General features: G+C 42.0%; 1 protein-coding gene across 1 annotated transcript; it reads left to right on the forward strand.

Moving 5' to 3' along the window:
- The first annotated feature begins 551 nt into the window (after positions 1-551).
- mrpl39 (mitochondrial ribosomal protein L39) lies at positions 552-17,030 on the forward strand. The gene is made up of 11 exons (XM_055059551.1): positions 552-761; positions 1,504-1,710; positions 9,920-10,059; positions 10,133-10,232; positions 10,359-10,426; positions 10,582-10,694; positions 10,780-10,845; positions 10,918-11,071; positions 13,518-13,565; positions 15,573-15,974; positions 16,052-17,030. Exons 1-10 carry the CDS (start codon positions 725-727, stop codon positions 15,645-15,647), a joined length of 1,008 nt encoding a protein of 335 aa, XP_054915526.1. The 5' UTR covers positions 552-724; the 3' UTR covers positions 15,648-15,974; positions 16,052-17,030.
- Positions 17,031-17,592: the final 562 nt, after the last annotated feature.

Below are 17,592 nucleotides of genomic sequence, written 5' to 3' on the forward strand. Positions count from 1 at the left end.
TTTATTTATTTTTTTTTTTATGCTTTGGGGTTGCTTTATTACACCTCTCTTACCCTAACACCTACTGCTGATTCTGGCTGTAAAACCTCCAATTAAACTTTATTGAAGGCATCTGAAACCCTTTAGAGACTATTACAGGATTCCAGATCAAAACTGGAACCCTGTAATAGTTCCAACTGAGACTCAACAGAAGTAATGATGGCGGCCAGTAAAAGCAAATGTACAGAATTAAAGATAAATATGTCCGTTGAGAAAAAGTGTGAAAAGAGAAAGGTCTATATTCATGTTTATGCAAATGAAATTCATTCTAGAAATTGCATTTAATGTGGATATTTATGTCTCATTGTTGACATCTCTATCCACACTAAAACTGAAACATTACTTAATTAATAATTGCATTAATTTATCACGATTATTTAATCTATTCACCTCATATGCTTTGTCATTAAACAATAACATCTTAATCATTCATTAAGACGTTATTGTTTTGGCACCAACAGTGACATCTGGTGTCAGCAAGTAGAATTGCAGTTTAGTTCCTCTCACACGGAACGTTCAGTTTCCGTCACACATCGGACATCAATATGTGGTGCACACGGCTTATGCATGGCGTCCTTCAACTATAACCGCGTCTAGCTCGAAAGTTCTTTCTTTTTTCTCTTTACTGTTCTACAGGATTTGATTTTAGCTGTTTTCTCTACTAATTGTATTAATACCCGGAACAATGGCGACAAGGACCGCGTGCCAAGTTGTCAGGAGGCGTAAGTAGCTGTTAGCATGATAGCATGCTAGAGACAACGATAATTAGTAAATATGAAGGAATTGTAGATAAACACAAAAACCACTGTTGACAAACTGCTTTCTTGCAGTACTTCCTATAGGATGAGGTCTGTTGTCATTAAAGTCGTCTGTTTTGTGGACGGCAAAGTTGGCATTAAATGTAGAAATAAAGGCATAATAATGTAGTTAATGTACTAAATATTGTATCCAAAAAACAATACAAAATTACTCGAATACAGTGCGACCAAAATGTAAATTAACCATTTTCAACATTATTGAATTTTTCATTCCATTCGCATTGTTTTAATAATTAGGTCCTATATTTAATTTTTTAAATCTTTCAATTACTCCATTTCATTTACTGTCAGAATGTATAAAGTTTATTTTTCCTGTATTTTTATAAGACATGAACACATATTTGTAAATGTTTGGCATATATTGTATTTTAATATTACAGAATAATTAATATTCTGTCATTACAGGATCATTAATATTCTGTCATATTAAACATGGAATATGTAATAAAAGCATTTCTTTGCCGATTGTGAAAACATAGAAGAGGTGAAGGACAGTGATTCCAAACATTGCAGCAAATCCACAATAAAACAGCTTCACGAGGAAAAAGTCCAGATTTTTTTCAAAAAATTGTAGTTCATATATTTCATGGAAACTTCCTCATCTTCTGTCTTTCTGTTTAAATCCTCCGTCTCGTTCCACTCTCAGGGTTTTCGTCCGCTGCAGCGGCTCTGCGTCCGTCACCCGCAGAGATACGCGGTCACCGCAACGCCGTGTTCTCCAGAGAGCAGGAAAGGCAGAGAGCTCTGTTCCCCCGCATCGAGAAGATCGAGGTGTCCCTGAGGGGGCCTGGCCTGGACGGCACACTCCTGATCATGAACAAAGGCATGTCCACTCCACTGAGCTGCGCCAGACGTAAGTATAAAAGGAGACACCGGACTCTGAAGCTAAAGGGGAAACAAGCTGGGCTTATGTAGCATATTTGAAAAGACAATCTAAATTGTTATTCAATATAAATGGCTTTTAACCAAGATAATAGGCCAGTTTCCTTTCAGAAGAATAGGTACGACTCACGAAAGAGCAGTTAGGCTAGAGTTTTGCAGCTGCGAGTGTTTTGTATTTGCAATGTGAATATATATATACATATTTACAACCACAACATTGGGATATGCAAATGGCCATCAAGGGAAAAAAAACAAAACAATGAAATAAAAAGGAAAACAGAGGAGAAAAGAAGAAACACAACAAAGGGGAAAAAAACAAATTAATCAATCGTTCCCAAAGTTCATTTTACAACCCCTTAGTCCATCCACCCCGAATGGGGATTAATCAGGCTTGCAAACAAGGGGAGTATCCAGGGCGTGGTTCACATCCTGGGTAATTGAAAGTCCAATCAAAGAAGGAACAGAGTTCTCCGTAGGATTCTCCTACCAGCTGGGTAGGAGAAGCAAGCAGTCCTCTGTCACCAACAGGTGAAATCTTTCTTTGGCTCTAGGCCTGGTCTCATAGCTCACCATCCACCTGGCCAGTTCCGCAGTTTTGTGTCATACTACCGGATCTTTTTCATCTCACTTTCCGGCTCACAATAATGGGATCCTGCCAGCTCTGCTCCTTCCAACGCGTTCTACCCTTCACGCCCTTTCGCTTGAGCTAATATACCTAGCCGGTAAACTGGAAAGGTACATGTGACCCCAGTACTCAACCGCGATTGGCTAAACGATAATCTCGCGAGAATCAATCATAATACTATTAAAACATCGCGAGATTTGAGGCTAAAAGGCAAAAGAGTAGAAAATCAGAGGAATTGAAGGTTTAAAATTACACTCGGGTTACATCCTCCCCCCTTAATTCCATGCAACACCGGTGCATGCTAAATTATCTGAACACTATGATGCACAGGAGCATCTGAAACAGGTTCAGCAACCATTTCACCATAAGCAGTAGCTAGACTGTGTAAAAGATTTTGCACTACAGAAATTAAAGGATTTCCTAAAGCAGCATACTGAAAGCGCTTAATTGGTTTTGGCTCTCGACTAGACCGACGAATTGACTGTTCAGCTTTTAAACCATCACTAGCCTGATGAGCATCTTTTGGTGATTCTGTGGAATGTGATGCTGGCATGGTCGAATTTGGTAATGTCTCTACTGGGCCATGGCTCTCCAAATCTTCAGATGGCTTAGCTCAGGAACATGTTCAAGTTCAGGTGAATTTCCTGGGTCCATCTGATCTTGTGAAGGAACTTTTTCCAGGGCTGGAAGTGGATCCATAGCATCAAACAGTAGAGACGGCTTATCCTCATCAGATGAAGGATTCTCTTTTTCCATCTCAGGAACTGAGACTCTATTTATGGGCTGGGTAGGGCATGTCCCCTCAACACTGACCTTCACAGTTGGTAAAACTGAAAATCGAGATGCCCTCCAGTCCTCATCCTCCTCATCTGGGCTTTCCTCCAATTCTTCCACTGGTTCTTGTAGACTGCGGGTCTGCGGCCTATGAGCCGGTGTGGAAACTGGTGGGTCAACTTCAGTCTGAGGAAGAAATCCACAAGGGAGAAGAAGGTCGCGGTGCAGAGTCCGGGTCCCCTCCAGAGGGATCTGTTTCTGGTCTTACAATATACACAGGAAGCTCACCCACACGACCAATCACTACATAGATGTTTGTCTCCCACTTATCCTCCAGCTTATGCTTGCCTCTGAACCTCACATTTCGGACTAATACTCTATCACCTTTTTCAAGACTTGCTGGTTTTACTCTCTGATCAAAACGAATCTTGTTTCTTCTTGCCATCTTTTCTGCATTTTTAGAAGCTAGCTGAAAACTTTCCTTCAGCCGAGAACGCAGGTTCTGCACATATTGAGAATGTGATTGAGATGATAACTCTTTGACAGGCAAGTTGAAAGCCATGTCAACAGGAAGTCTTGGACAGCGACCAAACATCAACTCATATGGAGTAAAACCTGTAACCTCATTTCGGGTGCAATTATAAGCATGAACAAGTGGCTTGACATACTCTTTCCATCTAGTTTTCTGCTCTGGCTCCAAAGTACCCAGCATACTGAGCAAAGTTCTATTGAACCTTTCAACAGGATTCCCACGGGGATGGTATGGCGTGGTGTGTGACTTTTTAATGCCAGCGATGTTGCAGAGCTCTTTAATGAGGTGAGACTCGAAATCAGGCCCTTGATCCGTGTGCAGGCGTTCAGGAAACCCATAATGCACACAAAATTCTCCCACAGACATTTTGCAACGGTCTTCGCTTTTTGATTGGCTGTTGGAAAAGCCATAGCATACTTAGTAAAATGATCTGTGAGGACAAGAATGTTTTTAGTGTTGCTTTTATCAGGTTCAATTGATAGATAATCCATGCACAGGAGCTCAAGTGGCCGGCTTGTCTGGATATTCACCAATGGTGCAGCTCGTTCTGGCAAAGCTTTCCGACGAATGCAGCGATTGCAAGTTTTAATCTTGTTTTCTACATCTACAGACATGCGTGGCCAGAAAAACCTAGCTCTTACAAGGTCAAGTGTTCTTTCAATCCCCATGTGCCCCATATCATCATGAAGGCTTGAAAGAACAACAGAACGGCATTCCTCTGGCAACACAAGCTGAAATGATAGGACTTCACCATCCTGCCTCCTCCTATATAAAATGTCATCTTTTAGTTCAAGACGTTTCCATTCTCTCATCACCAGAGGAAGGTCAGGAAGCTCAGCCCTGACAGTTGGAGGGATTTTCTCTCCTGTTTCAAGCTGATGAATAACTTCTTTCAAAACAGGATCAGCTCTCTGTTTCTCCCTGATGTCATGAAGGGACAGTGATGGAAGCACTGGCAATCCTTGGGTCTCATCCATGTATAAGTCAGGGAGAACTGTAGGGGTCATACTCACAGTTTCCACTAGAGTAATGTTTCTCTCCAAAGGACCATCCAGACTTTGGCCTCTCAGTAGACAGCTGTGACAAATGGCTCTGATCACATCTGAGGTGAGTTCTGTAGCATCCTCCATTTCATTCATATGGGTTGTGATGAATTGCTGTACCATGGCCCATTCTCTTTGTGGGTCAGGTGTTTGGGGATGTGGTCTCCTGGAGAGGGCATCAGCATCTCTGTTTTGGCTGCCAGCACGGTACTGCAATTTAAAATCATATGTAGACAGTGCAGCAAGCCATCGATGACTAGCAGCATCAAGTTTAGCAGAGGTCAAGACATATGTTAATGGATTGTTATCAGTAACAACAGTGAAACTGGAGCCATAAAGATAATCATGGAATTTTTCAGTTACACTCCATTTTAATGCTAAAAATTCCAATTTATGGGCTGGATATCTAGCTTCACTGGCAGACAACCCTCGGCTAGCATATGCTATAACTCGTAGCTTTCCCTCTTGTTCTTGATAAAGAGCAGCCCCCAACCCAGTGGTGCTGGCGTCTGTATGCAGAATGTAAGGATGGCTTGGGTTAGCAAAACCAAGTACTGGAGCTGTAGTCAGTTTGTCAATCAATGTTTCAAAAGCAGATTGACACTGTGCAGTCCACCTTTCATTAAAAGGTTGTTTTGCATCATGGTTTTTCATTGTGATGGTTGTTTTACTGACACATTTGCGAGCAGGAGAATACCCCCTTGTCAAGTCATTTAGAGGCTTAGCAATAGCAGCGTAGCCATTTATGAACCTGCGGTAATACCCCGCAAATCCGAGAAATGATCGCAGTTCTTTTAAAGTTTGAGGAACTGGCCAGGATTTAAAGCACTTATCTTTTCTGGATCCGTTTCAACCCCATGCTCAGAAACTACATGGCCTAAATAACGCACAGAAGTTTGGAAAAACTTACATTTTTGTGGTGATAATTTAAGGCCATAATCTCTAAGTCGATGCAGCACTCTTATCAACCTACTCTCATGCTCTTCTAGAGTGTCAGAGAATATAATCAAATCATCCAAGAAGACTAAAACTTCTTTTAAATGCAAATCACCCATGCACTTCTCCATAAGACGCTGAAAAGTGCTTGGTGCATTAGTCACACCTTGGGGCATTCTATTAAATTCCCAAAACCCAAGTGGGGTCACAAATGCAGTTTTAGGCTTATCACCTTCCTCCATTTCAATCTGATAATAGCCTGACTTCAGATCAAGAACACTGAACCAGCGTGAACCAGTGAGAGCCGAAAATGACTCTTCCAAATTTGGCAATGCATAGGCATCCTTCACTGTTTGTAGATTCAACTTTCTATAATCTATACAAAGCCGAACATCTCCACTCTTCTTCCGAACGACTACTATCGGTGAAGAGAATGGTGACTCTGATTCTCTTATTACCCCTGTCTCCAAAAGATCTCGCAAATGATTGCGAACAGCTTCAATGTCATTGGATGTATAGGGCGAGCACGATGTTTAAATGGGGTCTCATCATGAAGATGGATGTGTGATGCTTCACCCGATCAGTACATCCAAAGTCAAGGTCATGATGAGAAAACACTTCTGGTATTTCTTTTGAGTTTAGCAATAATGTGATCTTTCCAATCAGGAGACACTGGAGAATTTCCAAATTCAAACTGGAGATCAACTTTGTCAGTGTTCCTGAGCTGCACATTACTACAGGAAACCTCAGAAAGAAGCTGAGGTGACACTGTAATTTCTGCAATAATAGCAGACGGTGACAATGTTATGCTGTTTTGACTCATTTGTGATAACCCACTGGGATCTTATGAGGTGTATGCTTGGGCAATGACACCAGACAACTTTTCACACACAATCCTCCCGGCAAAGGAGTAGATGGCTGCTCAACTAATGCCCAACTGCTAACCGGCAGCAAAGCTGGTATGGGCATTCCCTTCTAGAACTCTGGTATGGCCTGCTGAAATAACTGCAGGCGACTCACTATCTAATGCTACGTCACATACACTGGGTTCTTGGGTCTGCTGATGACGCAACTGAAGCAGCTTGAGAACAGCTTTATAGCAATACTTTGCTGGGCTAAAGCTAACACGTTCATCTTTCAGATGTTTGTCATACAATGAATCAAGAGTGTTCATTCCTATCAGAACATGGGACTGAGTTCCACTTTTAACATCTGGAACCACAAGTGCCAGAGTACAAACATCCAGATCAGTGCCAATAAACTCTTTGGGAAAAATGACCGTCATTTCTATATACCCTAAGTATGGGACAGCTTGGCCTGCAGCTCCCTCTACTTGTAATAGCTCACTTAATGGTTTCACAGGTTGATGAGAAAAATACTGATTGTAAAATGAAACTGGTATTGTAGTAACTTGGGATCCTGTATCTAACAGGCATTGAACTTGCTCCCCAGCTATTATTACTTGACCAGTACATTTTGAGCCAATCAACCCTTGTGGCAATTCTGCAGCCTCAGGAGTTACATGAGACAAATTAGTGCATCTTATAGGTGTCTGCTTGGTGGGACTTTGCTGGTCCTCTGCAGTTCCCGTTCGCCCCTCAACGAGAACCTGATTCAGTTTAACGACAGGGCACTATGCGGGTTCATTTTCTGCCACTTCTTCTGCTTTTCCATTAACTGTTTCTTTTTGGCAGCAACCAGTAAAGGATCAGGAGGGTTGTCACACTTAGGTTTTATATGTCCATCTTCCCCACAGTTGTAGCAGTAACCTGGCTTGGGTGATGAAGATGTTTTTTTGAGAGAGGGTTGAGACACACTTTTACTAGTTTGTGGAGACTGACTGAACTTGGCAACATGCATAGATTTTGGCAAAATGGGCGGGTTCTGACCAGACTGAACACTTGTAAGAGCAGCCAATTGTTTTTGTATATCAGCCAACTGCTTGGCAAGTTGCTTGGTGATAACAGTCAAATTATCATAAGCACTTTGTTCTTCAACTGGTGCACAAGCATGATGTAAATGTACACTAGCCCTGGGTTTACTGGAACCAAGATGCTGTTTCATACGCTGAGCTTTGGCAGCTTCTCTGTCTTCTTCTGTTCTTAGCAACAACAACAATTCTGCAAAAGACGGTGGTTTTGACTTGCGCTGTTTAAGCTGGAGCTCAGAAATTAAGGTGTTATCCCAACATCCACGACAGAATTGATTCAGCAGATGCTTTTCAAAATCAGCAGCCAATACTCCACCCCTCCGTAAGGCATGGTTTAGAGTCACTTGCAAGCGTTGTAAATAAACGGATGGCTTTTCACCTGCGTCTTGAAACTGCTCCATGAATTTTGCATACAGTTCATCGCCATCTTGGACCGTTCCATAGGCAGAATCCAAGATTCTGAGGTAAATTAAAGGAGGAGCATCCGGTTGAAGATGTTTAACCATGTCTGCAGCTGGTGGTAACAAACTGTCAAATATCCTTCTAGAACGCTGTAGTTCTGATACAACAGGGTCTTTTAACAGTAGGTCAACACTGGATCGCCAAGTTTCATAGTCTGTTTCATGTTGTGGTCTTGGAGTTCGACCAGAAATGATCTAAGCTTCAATGAGGACATGTGTATTGCATTGTCATCACTTTTCATGATATGCTCAACCACATACCTCTGGACTCCAGGTGGGTTGATATCTGACAAAGACATGGCTGGCAAAGGTCCAGAAGGACGTGACGTATAATGTGCGGTAGGATCAGGTTGAACATGTGGCGACTCCCCATCCTCTGCAGCGACATCTTCTGGCTTAAGATGAAAACCACCCTTGGTTGCCATCTTTGATGTAAGGGAAGCAGCCATGGCCAAATCCTCTTCTTCTGGGGAAGTCTTCAAAGAAGATGGGACTGGACAAAGTTCAGTGATGGATTGGCCCAGTAGAGACATTACACGCCTGAAGACATCTGTGTAATCCTGACCTGTAAGCTTAGCCACATTTTTCATTTCACTCAGGTATGTTTCAGTATTATTTTAGTTTCTAACTCGGAGCAAACTACTGACAGCTCTTCAATTTCATAAGTAATTTTTTTAGTTTGGCAAACATACGTGTAAGGCAAGATTTTACGCAGCCTCTCCAACGCACTCCCTGATGAAAACTCAAAAATTATGCAGTTATAGAAATCTGAGTCAGAATCAGTTATAAATTCAAACTTTTCCACTGACCCGTATCCAGTCAGAAAATCAGCCACTTCATTATCAGTCTCTGAGTTCGTTGCATGTCTAATCAACACTGCGTTAGGTATTTTAACACCACATTTCACCAAAACATCCATATTAGCAACAACTAGCAACTGCAACACTCCAGCTTCTATACAACTGCTCCTGGCTAGCTCACCACTAATGTATGTAGCATATTTGAAAAGACAATCTAAATTGTTATTCAATATAAATGGCTTTTAACCAAGATAATAGGCCAGTTTCCTTTCAGAAGAATAGGTACGACTCACGAAAGAGCAGTTAGGCTAGAGTTTTGCAGCTGCGAGTGTTTTGTATTTGCAATGTGAATATCATATATACATATTTACAACCACAACATTGGGATATGCAAATGGCCATCAAGGGAAAAAAAACAAAACAATGAAATAAAAAGGAAAACAGAGGAGAAAAGAAGAAACACAACAAAGGGGAAAAAACAAATTAATCAATCGTTCCCAAAGTTCATTTTACAACCCCTTAGTCCATCCACCCCGAATGGGGATTAATCAGGCTTGCAAACAAGGGGAGTATCCAGGGCGTGGTTCACATCCTGGTAATTGAAAGTCCAATCAAAGAAGGAACAGAGTTCTCCGTAGGATTCTCCTACCAGCTGGGGTAGGAGAAGCAAGCAGTCCTCTGTCACCAACAGGTGAAATCTTTCTTTGGCTCTAGGCCTGGTCTCATAGCTCACCATCCACCTGGCCAGTTCCGCAGTTTTGTGTCATACTACCGGATCTTTTTCATCTCACTTTCCGGCTCACAATAATGGGATCCTGCCAGCTCTGCTCCTTCCAACGCGTTCTACCCTTCACGCCCTTTCGCTTGAGCTAATATACCTAGCCGGTAAACTGGAAAGGTACATGTGACCCCAGTACTCAACCGCGATTGGCTAAACGATAATCTCGCGAGAATCAATCATAATACTATTAAAACATCGCGAGATTTGAGGCTAAAAGGCAAAAGAGTAGAAAATCAGAGGAATTGAAGGTTTAAAATTACACTCGGGTTACACTTACATATTTATGCGGTTCCCTCAGATCTGACTGAGTATCATGTGAACAATTCGGCATTGGCGCTTGTGGACGGAGAGCTGTGGCCGCTCAACCGGCCCCTCGCCGACTCCTGCACCCTCACTCTGCTCACGTTCAACGACAGCGACCCGACTCTCCTCAATGAGGTACAGCAAAAACTCAATTTTTCAGGGCTGGAATTTGGTTTGGGAAAGTTATTAATGTCTCTCTGCCTTTCAGGCGTACTGGCGTTCCTGCTCCGCCCTGCTTGGCCAAGTCCTGGAGACGGCGTTTAAGGACGATTACACCGTGGAGCTGCTCAGCACACCGGAGGTCCCAGGTGGAGGAACACCCACAGACAATGAGAAACAAGACCTTTTCGTCTTAATAATGTTTTTCTTATGGGTCAATATTTCTTTAGAACGCAAATGATTCACACTTGGTTCTTTTTTGTAACTTCCTGCAGTGACTTCAGGGGCGTTCTGCTGTGACGTCGTCCTCGACCCTCAGCTGGACTCCTGGACTCCATCGCTGGTAACTGAGATCAAAACGGAACCATTTTGAATCAGAAACAAGTTTCCTTTCTGTGTCTGTGAAACTTGGTACCATTTGAGTTCACGTCGCAGAAAAGCGAGTATTTAGGAGTTTGTGGGACGTGTTTGTGGGTTAATGGGGTCGTGTGCTCACAGGAGTCTCTGCGTTCTCTGACCCGCGGCGCCCAGCAGCTGATCCATCAGAACCTGGCCTGGGAGCCTCTGGAGGTGGTGTCCTCAGTGGCGCTGGAGGTTTTCTCACATAGCAGGTCCAGATTGACTTGGAACACGTCCAACTCACAACAACAACAACAAAAAATGTGTTTCCTCACTTTCTATCTTTCGGTATCTCAGGTGTAAACAGGAGGAAGTAGAACAGAAAGCATCAGACAGTCCTAAAGGCACAGTCATGCTCTACAGGTGATTATTACAACTTTCTTATTTGGTTATTTATTTTTCCTCAACTTGACCATCTGTCTGTATTTTTTTTAGATGTGGTGATCATGTGCTGCTGAGTGGGGGCCCTCTAGTGGCCAGAACAGGCCTGTGCTCCCAGTATGAGGTGACAGCCATGCACAGCTTGGGTCAGGGGCCCTGGGGTCATCACCGCAGAACGCAGGGCCTCTCTCTGCCTCTGCAGCTGCAGGTAGGCTGATCTAAGCCCAGAAAATTTCTGCCCCTTTTAAGCTTTTAATTACATTAACTGCACCTAATTTAGACTGTTTTTCAGTCATCATCATGATAAATATTGGATGTGATTATAAATTATTTACTATTCCACTAATTTGAATGAAAATAATCATGTTAATGGAAGTTTTTTTATTATGTGGAATTTCCACAAAGTACGTTTTTGTTCAGTTTATGGATCTTATTTATTTTTTACTTTTTTAATTTAAAAAAATTGAAGTATTTTTTATAAATTATTTACTGTCCGCTTAATGGAAGTTTTTATTTATTTATCTGGAATAAAGCTACATTTTTGCTGCACTTTATGGATTTTTTTTTACTATTGTTTTTTTTTTTATTATTAATTTTGAAAGAATTTCATTTAATCAATATTGGCCATCAAAAATCAATTATTTTTGGTCCAGTTAACTGATATTTAAAGCCCTGTTCCCTCTTTAACCAGGAGGGGGTGCTGTTTGATTGCTGTATTTAATGTATTAGATTAGAAGGAGCTTTGTGTCCATATTAAATGGATTCATTCAAGATAAGATGAAGGAAAGAGCTCCACACCACTAAACTGGATCAGATCTTCTCTTTTCTATTGGTGTAAATGCAGCTCAGTGTTGTAGAGGATAGAAGCTACAACATGTTTTCCTCTGCACTGCTCTGTTGAACTGAACTGGTTCAGCAGTTTTTTTCCCCCAGTAGCCTGCTCAGCATCTGCAGCATCAGCTGCAGTCACGTTCTTCCTCAACGGTCTTCAGTGTTTTCCTGGTCTGGAGAAGAACGGAGAAGCGGAAAGCAGCAGGGATCTTTGTCCACTTCGATCGAACTTCCCTCTAGGAAACAACCAAAGTTTCCTCTTTTGTGTTCACCTTTTAAAAGGCTTTTCCACCCTATGGAGGATCTTCTCAGAAGAAAACAGGAACTGGGCATCATTCTGATTCTTGAAACCAAAGTTACATTTATTCATTCTTGCAGGAGAAAGCAACGTTAATGCACGCCTTTTGTATTGGCTCTTACTCAAAGTGCTTCTACTTTATTCTGTAAATCTTGCAGACATGAAAATGAGAAGAAGTCTCAATTATTTTTCATAAATCTGTAACTCCCTTAACTCCCTTCCTGTTTTTACAGGAAATCTGTTGTTCTGTCATGGTTCTGCAACACGTTCTCTGCTTAGTTCTGTTTCTTTTTGGTTCGATACAAAAAGTAGTAGAATTAAAGCAAAGCTTGCATGATGTCATTGAAATTAGTTACTTTGTATTATTAACTTTTTAAGTGGATTTCTAGAAGATACCAGCCTTTAACTAGATGACCTACAGAAAGGACAAGGTTTATTTGAACTGCATGTGTTGTTACTGCTAAACGAGAATCATTTTGAGATTAACTGGATGACACTACTTTCTTCCTTCTAGCTGACTTTCTTCCTTTCCTTTGGTTTCTAACTCCTATGTTGTCTCCTTTCTTCCCACCTCTTATCCTACTTCTCTTATGACCTTATGTCCTTCTTTCCACCTTCATTCTATCCTTCCCTCTTTCTTTCCATCTGGTCAGGATCAGTTCATTCTTCCTTCCTCGTCTCTTTAATTTTCCATCCTTTCATACTTGTCATTTCTTTAGTTTTGTATTTGTCTGGAAATGTCAGGGGAGGTTTAAAATGAAATTATTTAAGAATCTTGTAATCATATTTTTTATGTAGATGCAAAATATGTTCTAGTCAAAATTAGAGGTGTCAAAGTTAATAGCTGAAATTCTTTTGAATGTGCGATCAATACTTCCGTACTTTTAGGAACTTTTCATAGCAAAGCATCACTTTACATGCATTTAATCACGACTGAAGCAGCACAAAACCTTGAACAGATGAACATTTTTAGCTTTTAATAAGCTTCTTCTTATGTTTCCTTGTCAGGAGAACAAAACTTGTCATTATTATATGGTTCAGTTTGTAAATTCAAGTGGTTTTTTTTATTGTTTTCAAACGATTAAAGTAAAAACGGTAAAATAAAGTAAAACGAATGAGTCCTAGTTCGGTGTTGCACTACATTTTATACATTTTATTCATTGTACTCTGTATGTTTCCTTGTTTTAATGACTTCAAATCTGTTTTTATCTATTTTCTTAACGGTAAAAGGGACTGTTTTTAGAGAACGTGCTTCCATTTGCAGAGTTTTCTTGATGATGTGTGTCGTGTTTGTTTGCAAATATAAACAAATGTCTGCATAAAGCAAGTATACAAAGAAACATCAAGAACATTTCGAGAAAAAATAAACCCCTGTGGTTCATTTGCAATTGATAGCAAGTTAACAACAGACAGAAAGCAGTCGGCCGTTTCCACAGTGATGCGACTCGGCTGCAGACGCAGGAATATGCGCTCTGTTTGTGCACATGTGCCTGCATCATGTCACGTTTCCTCTTCCTTTCTGCAGGCTCATCACACGGTCTGGAGGAGACTGAGGCAGCGGGCAGAGAAGCTGGTAAGGACAGTAAACATTTGGGTTCTCTACCTCACGCAGCCAGCTGACAGGAGCCTCTCAGCGTTTCAGGGCTTATTGGACGGGTGTCCAAACAACTGCCTGCTGCAGGTTTCGCCAGCTCCCTAGCTGCAGCCAGAGGTTAGGATTTACCACTGCTATTTTTATTGCCTTCATTCTAATGCTGGCAACAACACACACACAAAAAAAAAGGCAGAGGAGATGCATGGTGGGCTGTAATCTTTCAGAAACAGCAGGTCCCATCCTGCTGGTGTGAGCGCAGCATCAAAAACACAGGCGCTAACTGGAGATCCAAGGGAAGAAGTATTTTTAAACCGCTCCAAGTTCAGAGCTGCAAATGGGCGGAGATTTGGAGCGACGCAGAGGACAATCTGCTCTGTTTCCTACACAGCCGGGAAAAGGATCAAACATTATGTCATTTGATTTCATCGTTTTCCAGGTCTGGATAAAAATGAACAAAGATAAGAGCATAGAAAAACATTTATTTCCTGCTGCACTGTCTAAATTCCCATCTTGTACCCTAACATCCTCAGGTCAATTCCTTCCTCACTTCTAGACTTGTCTCCTTCTTTGATTACACTTCCTTTCTTCCTTTAGATCTTTCCTTCCTTCATTTCTTCAAACTCTTCCTTTTGTCTTCCTTGAATTCTAAGTTTCTTCCTTGTGTCCTTCCTTCTTTCCTCACACTTTGTTTCTTTCAGGTTTTGTATTTAAAGCTTTCTCACTGCAGGAGTTTCCATCCTAAACCTCTGGCCCGGCTCAGTATTCTATATTTTAAAATTGCGTGTGGATCATTAATTCGGGTCTGGAAAAGTCTCATTTCTCCATGATGAACGCCTCGGCCGCCCTGCAGCAGAAGATTCTGCAAATGTAAAGTAGGCTAAGAGTTAATTTAGGATCCATGTTGGCGAAACACATTTTTTGCTGCAGCCTTTCTGGCACCAGCGATTGCGTAACTTAGAGGGGTAAAAAAAAACGAAAAAAGGTGTTTGTTTATAGAAACTCTTAACTTGGCAGCTGATGACATTGTGTGCTGCCTGGCCTACATTTCCTGAAATAAGACTTCTATCATCGCAGCCTGAGCGATGCAAGAGCTTTTGCTCTTCCTTTTTGTCGTCTGCTGTTTTTTTAACACCTGAGTCTAATAGATGCAGCTCTCAGTGTGTGTGTGTGTGGGTGGGTGTGTGTGTGTGCATGCAGAGGGCAGCGTCCTGATTGTCCTCTGGCTGCCATATGGTGGCAAAGCCGATACGCCACCAGTTAGTTAGAAACTTCTGACAAGGACATTTATTCCAGCATATCAGGAAACAAATGATGTGAATTATAGTTTATTTGAAAATAATCCTTCAGTTTTCAACTTTTTAATACCAAAGACATAGTGATGTCATTTAAAGATTGGTAAAAAAAAAAAATGCTTTGATTGCTGTAATAATAAAGAAATAACAAGTGCAACATTGATTGTTAAATCATTTCTAAAGCAGAAACAAATATTTAGAGATATTCAATCAATACTTTTTTTTCACATCAGATCGGTGCATCTCTACCTGCTCTGGTTAATATGCACGTTCTCTTGTCTTTCCCAGATTTTATTTATTTATTTTTAAAGAAACAGACACACTCCAATGAATCAGGAAGACAAATCTTCTGTTCTGCCACACACAACACCGTCTTGTGTTTATCTCAGGGCAGTGCGGTTTTGCTGTTGTTTTGTGGAGGCCTGAATCCTGGACGTGTCGCCCGCCGGTGCGCAGGACAAGGCCGGGGCGGCTGGAGAGCAGCAGAAGGCGTGGGCGGATGCGCTGCGTCAGCCGTCTGCAGGCAGCAGGGAGCCGCGTCCCCCGTCTGCCTCCAGCTGGCGCTCCAGACGCCGCCGCCCACGCCCCAAACCTGCATCACGACCCCGCGCCTGGACGCTTTGTCATTGGTACACCTTCGTGAATAAATGACCACCCTTTTCTGTTTTTCCTTCTTCTTGTTCCACTTCTGCAGGTAGAAGCAGGAGAGAAACCAGAATCGACTCCACCCCCCTCTGCTGACTCGGCTCGGCCTCCAGCAAGCCAGTGATGGCCTTCCACCCCATGCAGACCCTCAACCATGTATCGTTTGTTCAATAAATGCTCAACATGAGCCACAAATCGGCTTCATTTTTGTGATCCTTGCAGCTGTAAACAAATGAGCCAAAATAAATAAAGTGACATGTGTCTGCTCTTTGCAACAAAGGCCCTGTGTGTGTGCATGTGTGTGTGCATGTGTGTGTGTGTAGCCGCAGCTGTTGTGTGTGTCAGTGTTCAGACAGGTGGCTCCTGACCCTCCGAGTTTCACAGAAGCGGCTGAGCTGGAGTCTTTTGACTTGTTTTCGCCAGAAGTGCAGTGATGAACTTGACCCAAGAGGTGCGTCATCTTTGTTGGGGAAATTCCACTTCTGATAAATCGGCGCAGAAAGTAATCATCTGTCTCTTATCCCACAGAAGTCCCATCAGAAATGCTCGCCGCAGCTGTTGGCGCCGATCAGGCATCCCGCTCCAAGAGACACACCCCGGGCCATGTGCTGCACACTTAGGGTCCAGCGCCTGCACCAGCTGAGGAGCTTGAATGTGTGCCCTGAATGCCTCTGCAATCCAGATATTAAATCATAAAGTCCTTTTGTAATGTCAGACAGCGAGTTTAGCAGCATCAGGATCGAGTTTAGCTTCATATTCTGTTTCCTTCTAGTTACAGAGTGTGTGTTTAGGAGGTTTTGCTGGTTTGGATGGTGACTGACATCACGCCATCACAAAGTAGTCTGTGTGAGTGAACAGGAGAAACATTTAGCAGATGATACAAAGTAAGCTGAAGTTTTTGTTGCAGCAGAGAGGAGACACATTCTCTAACTGGCCTTGATTGTTTACTCTGTTCATATTCGGTTTATTAATGGTTTTAAGTTTCTCTGTCTTAATGCATCATAAAAAGGGGAAACGATTTAATTTAACAGTATTAAGACGTAACTTTTATGCCAAATTTAAAGTGACAAACATTCCTGAAATTGAATTGTATTCCAAAAAGTAATTAAATGTTGAAGTAACTTGTGTTAAAGTATCTTCTAAGAATCTTTGTGGCTCGTTACGCTGCCAGTAGAAAGAATCTCCTGTAGCAGTCAGTATTGTGACAAATCTGATTGTACCTCTGATTAAAGACTCGGCTTCCTGCCAACAACATTCCACAACAGCTTGTCCTGGATGACACAAGTATTAGCATTTTTACTCCCCATTAGTGCTAATCCACCTCGTTTGCTTTTGCCTCTTTAAATCCTTGCCCGTCTTGAGATATTTTGAATTGACATTAAGGCCGACGTGTCCATGGATCTTAACATCTGTTATCTCTCTATCTGTGTATTTCATCGTGCAAGTGGCAACGCAAAGTGATGAGGAAGAAAAAGCAAGATTTCAATAAATGTTACTTGAAAACTGCTTCTCTCTGCTCACAGTGGCTGCAGGTATTTTGGGTTTGGACTGGTTGCAGAGTTAGACATTTCCCCACCACTATGTACCGCTGTTAGGATTTGTTTGGCTGGTATTTATTTTCTACTGTGTAAAATTGCAATCAATAATGAAGGTTTATGGCTGTAAAGTGGTGAAAAACGAAAAGGGATGTTTTTTTTTTTTTTGTTCTTTTGTATTTTCTGGATTCCTTTTGTGGGTTTTTTGTACTGATCAGAAATATGACAGTTGTGCAAATTAGAATTGAATGATGAGATTATTTTTGTCCAACATTTACCCACATCGAGTTCATGCGTGAGGATGGAGCCGGTGCAGTGCGCGTCTCTGGACGCGGCGCTGCGCTCTAAGCGCTCCGCCTCCCCTTCTCTCTCTCTCTCTCTCCATCTCTCTCTCTCTTTCTCTCTCTCCCCTCTATCTCAATCAGCGCTGAAACAGCTCGGCACGAGAAAGAAAGAAGAGGAGAACCGGAACATTGATTCGCGTCCGAGACAGTGACCGATGCTCGCCATTCCCTGCCCGACGTCTCCGCCGCC

Source organism: Poeciliopsis prolifica, unplaced genomic scaffold (assembly GCF_027474105.1).
Source record: "Poeciliopsis prolifica strain line A6 unplaced genomic scaffold, Auburn_PproV2 SCAFFOLD055, whole genome shotgun sequence".
Lineage (NCBI taxonomy): Eukaryota > Metazoa > Chordata > Actinopteri > Cyprinodontiformes > Poeciliidae > Poeciliopsis > Poeciliopsis prolifica.

Bases quoted from the DNA above. Each gene is read 5' to 3' on its own strand.
- mrpl39 (XM_055059551.1), top strand. From the start codon at position 725: ATGGCGACAAGGACCGCGTGCCAAGTTGTCAGGAGGC. The intron at 10,695-10,779 runs GTCCAGATTGAC...TCGGTATCTCAG, and splicing joins GAGGTTTTCTCACATAGCAG to GTGTAAACAGGAGGAAGTAG. The intron at 13,566-15,572 runs GTAAGGACAGTA...CCACTTCTGCAG, and splicing joins GGCAGCGGGCAGAGAAGCTG to GTAGAAGCAGGAGAGAAACC.